The sequence below is a fragment of the Drosophila guanche genome, unplaced genomic scaffold (genome assembly GCF_900245975.1).
Source record: "Drosophila guanche unplaced genomic scaffold, DGUA_6, whole genome shotgun sequence".
Lineage (NCBI taxonomy): Eukaryota > Metazoa > Arthropoda > Insecta > Diptera > Drosophilidae > Drosophila > Drosophila guanche.
Window position 1 is genome coordinate 4,371,387 of NW_022995748.1, and position 6,769 is coordinate 4,378,155.

General features: G+C 44.7%; 1 protein-coding gene across 1 annotated transcript; it reads left to right on the forward strand.

Moving 5' to 3' along the window:
• The first annotated feature begins 4,782 nt into the window (after positions 1-4,782).
• On the forward strand, positions 4,783-5,727 carry LOC117584169 (protein phosphatase inhibitor 2). The gene has a single exon (XM_034272934.1). It carries the CDS (start codon positions 4,876-4,878, stop codon positions 5,710-5,712), a length of 837 nt encoding a protein of 278 aa, XP_034128825.1. The 5' UTR covers positions 4,783-4,875; the 3' UTR covers positions 5,713-5,727.
• The last annotated feature ends 1,042 nt before the right edge of the window (positions 5,728-6,769 follow it).

Here is a 6,769-nt window from a genome sequence, read left to right on the forward strand (position 1 = left end):
GTACTCGAACAAGTACAACTACCAACAAGTTTATACGAAAAGACAGTAGACTGTGCCACCAACAACAATAACTGTTGAAACTTTGTCGCATAAGTTTCGCTGCCTCACATAAGTGGGTTTACTTACACAGAAATCTCTCTCTCGTTGTGTGTCTCTCTTAACTTGTTGTTTTACGAAGAGTTTTCCACCGATATTTCCTAAGATATTAATTCGATGGCATAATGTGAGCACTGACACTGAATTTCACCGAAGTAAAGTCTGTGAAAATGTATTAACTTATTCAAGATTTTTCTGCAATTTTCTGCAAGATCTATGCAATTTTTTCCTTCCATCAGGGAGCCACAGCTACCAATAGTAGCTAACCATTCCGTCGGTTAAAAACTTATCGTGTAAGCGAGGTTTAAGTGTATCAACATCTATGTCCTTGTCAGCCGCACAATCAGCTCAGAGTTTGTTTGCTGTGTTCTCTGCTTGGTGTTTGTTCGTGTTTGTGTTTGTTTGTCCGTTGTCTTTGTGTTTGCTACGCGGACAAACAGTTGGCAGTGCAGCGAAGGGAGCCCATGTAATTCATATTCATTAGCTGCTCCATTGTGTCATTGTCATGAAATTGTAATTCTACCGAGAATTTGCTAATAATTAAGTGTTCTCGAGCAACACTGCAGGCAACTGGGGAAAGAGCAGCGAATGGAGCAGTGGAAAGAGCAGTCCAAGTCCAAGCTGCAGCAATATTGTCAACAGCTGCTGCGCCACAAAAAGGTGATGAAATATTAAGGAATTACTCATGGATCTGGTCTGGGGTAAAGAAGAATTATAAAATGTTTAAGTATAACAAATTAGTGGTTTAAGCGGTAATTTATACAAGCTTTAATTGATAGCCATGGCGGAATAATCTGACTGATAGTGGAGAACTTCCTGGATGTAGTTAATATGAAAAAAACTTATTATTGGCTTAGATGTAGCTTAAACCCCGATTCATTTCTCCAAACCAGTCAACCCATCCTTCAAAGAGCAAAGATGGTGGCGGGTGGCATGGGAAAAATTGGTGGCACAGTGAAGCACGTTTGAATTTTTCCATTTTTTTGTTGTGTTTTATGAACCAGCTAACTCAATTACCATTTTTGCAATATACTTCGTCAAACGCTGTCGGTTGCTCTGCGGTTGTTTACTCCATTTTAATTGAATTTCAGTTTAGCTGCAAGTGCCTTCCATGTCAACAACAACAACTGCAGCATAAAACTGGTACAAATTGGCGAAAATCTAATTAAATTAGCTGGGAAGAGGTAAATACGTGGACTCGGAGAAGTAAATGTCAATGCTTCAGACTGATGTGACGATATGTTATTGGATTTTTATGGAGAGAGAAAGTTTCTGTAAATATACACTAACAGTTGATATTTGAATATAAATGATGTGTAACCAGAACAGAGATATCGCCCTTTGAAGACCTGTTTTAATCGCAATGTGTGTATGTAATTTTGAGGAGAATTAAGCAAGGATAGAAAACTGTTCAAAGAATTTAATTAAAGGTGAAGCAAGCCCCTCCATTACCCGCGCCCTTTTAAAGGAAAATCTTTAAAAGTCTGCAATTAAAGAAAAAAGGCTTCCAAAATTGGAATAAATATAAAACTGTAAGCAAATAAAAGATTCCCTAGCTTGCATATCGTAGTATAATGTAGGGTATAATAATCAGGTGGGATAGTTGGCCAACGTCGCATACACCCAGTGTATGCGTATGGGTAGGAGACTAGTCGAAGCAGCAGGGCGACTGCCAACTTTATTTAACTGTTTGCCAAGCTGTCAAGCGCTAGCTGACTGCCAACACACACTCCCACGCGGACTCACACACACACAACAGGCTTCCAGGTGATCCTGGTATTGGTTTCGGTTTTGGCTAGTGGTTTGTTGGGGGGCGGAAGCAGATAGAGACTAACGGGAATAGCGGATGGGTGGCAGTGCAAAGCCAAAAAGGAAACGCGGTACATTTGCGCTCAACGTGTTTGCCTTTTGGAACGTTTCACGCTTCGATTGCAGTGCAGGCAAAGGCAGCAAAGCAACGGTACACACAGGGAGCTGGTGATGGAGTAAGGGGAGGATAGGGGACGTAAGCTTTTGGGATTCGCTGCTTTTGATACCCTAACATATTGGTCGACTATGCCATAAACAAATTAAACTCAACTGAGATAACTAATTGTTTGAATGCAATGGAATCGATCAAGAAAATATAACCAAAATATACAGCATCGAAATTGCTTCCCTTACGGCGTATGCAAAGTTCTTCCCAAGTCTTAATATCCCTTTCACGGCTACAAAATAAAGAAAGAGAGGAAGAGAACCTTCTTTTTAAGCTTACTGCCAAGAACGAGAGAAAAAAAAAACCAACAAACTGCAAACCAACATCAAGCATATCATAGTCCCCCCGTGCTCTCTCTGTGTGTGTGTCTGTGGTATTGCAAAAATTAAATTTTAAATATTTATAAACTACAGCCTGTACCGTGGGAGTGCAGTGGGTGGAGCCAGCGATGGGAAGGCGATAGTGCGGGTAGGGTGGCGGCGACTCGTAGGCACGCGGCCGGCTCCAATAAAAGGAATTTGCAATTGGTCTGATTGGCTTTTAATCGCAGCAGACAGTTTTTAATAAATATGCATAACCGTTTGGCATTGCAATTTCAATTGGAATACAGGGAAGGCTTTCGCGGAAGGACATCCAAGGTGAAACTTTTCTGCAATGGGAAGGCTCTCTGCGGGAAAGGAAACCCAATGAAACCTCTCGTACAACCAAATCGAGGTCTTTTGCTGGTAGAGCTAAGAATTTTTCACCTGACAATCAAATCCGAATGTGGATAATTTACTGTACTTTGCATTAATGATCCCTCAAGTGGTCTCTTCTGATTCATTCATTCCCAGGGCCATAGTAAATACGTATGCCAGAGAGTTGGTATCCATCAGCAGCGCTTCAACTGTATCCCCACCAACATGTATGCCACGCCCCCACTCATTGGAGCGGGAGGTGGTGCAACTTCTTACGGAAACGGATGCTACACAGCATAGCGGAAGACGAGAGCCGAAAGAATCAAGAGAAATTTATGATTTTGCCATAAAATCATGTTGATATGTGTTCCCCGGGCAAGGAAGCGCCCTGCTCCCACCGCTCTGCATCCCATTTTCCACCCATTCTCTTTCTCAATTCACTCACCTCACAGCTGTTACTTATGCGCATATGTAGCACGTAGCACGAAGCACTCGCACACACAGAGAAACGCATTGCACACATCCTGCCTGCCCGCTGCACATTGTTGCAATTGATGCTGCCGACGCTGAAGCTGAAGCTGGAACCAGAGCCAGAGCCAGAGCCAGAGCCGCGTCCTGGGTCTGGGGTCCCCATAAGAAATGCAATCGGGCAAACGGCAATTCCGTAAATCGAAGGAGAAATTTTTAGCCGCATCAACATCCCGGCTGCTCCGCACTGCATCGTCGTAGGCAGGCAATCAAACATGGCTGCGATACAGGAACGGAACTCCGACTACCGAAACAGTTGTTGACTGTTTTCTGGCATCGCTCTCATCCTCCTATCATCATCATCATCACCAGCATCATCATCATCATCATCATCATCATCATCACCCTCCACAAGAACTCGTCGTCATCGTCACTTTTATGGTGCTGTTTGTCGCATCGACCGAGCTTATAAGCAGCCGCCGCTCGTCATATGCATGCCGGAATCACTGGGATGCTCATGTACACTGAGAGAAATTCGAGAATTTTGCCAGTACACTGAGAGGTACATAATCGGTGCATAAAGAAATGTTAATTTTATTGAATTAACCGAAGATGTTTGAGTTTAGCTTTGCTTAAAAAATGTTCTTCTCTGTTGAAAACTTTTGAAGTCCCCAACCAACCAAGTGTCAGCCATTTCTTTTTTTTCATAATCTCATCTAACATTCTTTCCAGTGCATGGGCTCGCATGAACAGTCTGTGCCAAAAGGCTTGTTTATTTGCTGGCAAAATTGTGAAATAATGTGCTGCAATCAATTCGCAATACATGCACTCCGATCCCGTTCCGTCCCCGTCCTCTTTCCGTGTCAGTGAGGCGCGGCAACGTTTGTGCAAAGGCAGCGGGCAAAAAAAATGGTGTGCAGTGAAGTGTTTTGAAGTGGCAGCTGCCACAGACCGAACTGCAACTGCAACTGCAACGCAGCTCCCTCTGGCCCACTCGCCCCGCTCTCTTCCGCCGTCAGAGGTAGCATGTTTGTGATGAATATGTTTACATCAATAACAAAAACTCCGGTTCAGAGCATCAATAATGAAGCGTGGCTCTGACTCCACTCCAATATAGCCGGGACTCCTCTTCACCGATTGGATCTTCTTTGCCATTCATATGGCCATCCCCCAGTCAGTACACGTCAAAATGAGTTTACTTTGTGGTCTGATGGCTGCGATTGCAAACAGCTCATGGAGGATGAAGCATCGAGAATGAGACTTGACATCCTCTAGCCAAACAACAAGGATTATGCAGAGCCTGCAATAAAGCAACGACGAGTGCTCGGTAATTTGAAAGTGATTCTGTCTTCTTTTGTGGCATGCATTGGGGATTTGCTGTTATCTGTTTAGTGGTGCAGGCAAGAGCGAATCGGTTTCTAATTTTTAAAAGTTAATGTGCAGTGGATGGACTCCCATGGCAAAGCAGTTCCACTTGGGAATTGTAAATTATTAATTTCCAAAAATGTTGAGAAAAGAGCAACCTACTTTCAGAACAGAAAACAGTCTGTCGTAAATATCATTCGTAGAGAATATCAACAACACACACGTCCAACTTTTGGATAAAGTTCACAATTTATTTACACAATTTATTTTTACAAGCGATATAAACACATTCTCATGGATCCAATAAACTCTGATGATGTGAAGGGCATCCTGAAGGTTGGCAGCAGCGGGGGGCAGCAGCAAGCGGGCCAAAAGACGGCCAAGTTCGATGAGCTAAATGTGCTGCAAACCTTCCATCCGGTGGGCAAGGACTACGGGCACATGATCATTGATGAGCCGAAGACCCCGTTCGTGTTTGAGGACGACTTGCCAAAGGAGCTGGACACCGCTGAGTTGATTGAGAAGCTGCGCATCACCTCACAGTCGGAGACGCCTTCCTTTGGCATGGAGCAGGACTCTGATGACTCGTCAGATGACGAAGACTTCCCAGAGTCCGTGGAGGAGAAGGTGAGGCGCCTGGAGTTCGAGCGTCGACGCAAGCTGCACTACTGCAAGGAGTACCTATCGGTGCCGCTGGCCCGTCGCCTCATTGCCGAGGAGTTCGCTGACATGAGCATCTCAGAGCCGAGCTATGAGTCCGAAAAGAGTTCTTGCTTCCCTGAAACCTGCCCCCAGTCGGACAACGCCCTGCTGGATGAACACAGCTCGCATACCCTGTCACATAACCAGTCCTCTTTCGAGGACGGCGGAGACTCGAACATCATCGAGCCGGAGCCTGGCTTTGATCCCAGCCACCCCTGCTACCAGCGGCTGTCGGCCGAGATCAACCTCCCACGCACCGTCGACACCCAGGAGGCCTTCCGTCTGGCCTCACTCGGCTACATGCGCAGCATGCCCTCGATTTTCGGACGCGACGAATATTCGGATAGCAAGCCTGTACGTGTGCCAAGTTCCTCCGTCGCGGCTGTTATGCCGCAAAAGGAGAAGACGGACGCGGCCCCAAGCCACTAATGAAAGAATTTCAATCATTGTTTGGCTGTTCGCATGATTTGTTTAAATTATTCTGTTATTTTTAAAAATAAATCATCATCGTCAGTTTGCAGCTTTCTCTGATTATTCTAACAGCGCTAGCGGGGCGGCAACACTGTTAACAGCCCAGCGTAACAGCCTGTTGCCGCTGTCCGCTAACAGCCTGAAGCGCTCCTGCCTACAGTGCTGTTAGCGCATCCGTCTACAGCGCTGTTAGCGCTTTGAGAGTCAGCGTTGAACCATGGATATTGAACGTAAGTCAATGATGACTCAAATAGTTCATGGAAAAGTATTTGCTGTACCACTCCCACACATTAAAGATGTTCCCCTTTCTAGAACATTTTCAACCCATCAATGGAAAAGTCTTGCTTTTGCTCAGAACCTCCCCCAAATAAGCGGCTTATGCCGATGAGAAGCAGGAGAAATACCTTGTGAAGGGCTAATTGTTGTGATGCTGATATGATTAGACTACAACCTCTACGCCCACCGGCAGGCACTTCCTGTCCAAGTTCATTTGGCTGGCAGAATATTTAATTACGCCTTGACCTGCCTGTAATTACCATTAGCCAGATAGCCATTAGATAGATAGGCAGATACAGGGAGACGACACTAACGATGCCACTTGGCCAAAGTTTGCTTAATAACTTATTTCGGCATTTTGTTTTGTAATTGAAAATTCCTTTTGGCAGGCTGAAGCCCAGTGGAGTTTTCCTTCCGGCCAATCGCAATCGGCCATTGTTTTGAAGCAAATTCATTTTGATTTACTCGGATTGCCATCTCGGATTCCTGGAATCAGAGTGCCGGCATTTACGGTAGTGCCTGGGATATTACACCAGAAAATCATTTCAAATAATTATGCAAAACGTTTAATGCATCCATAAAATGTACGAGGCATTTTCGGGTTTTATTATTATTCAGCTTTGGCCAATTCATTTGAAAATGAAAGAACAACACCGACCAGGGCCAGGGATTGCAGAGCGATGTGCGGAAAGTGTCATGAATATTTATAGGGGTAATGTTATCATTGAATAGATTTCAA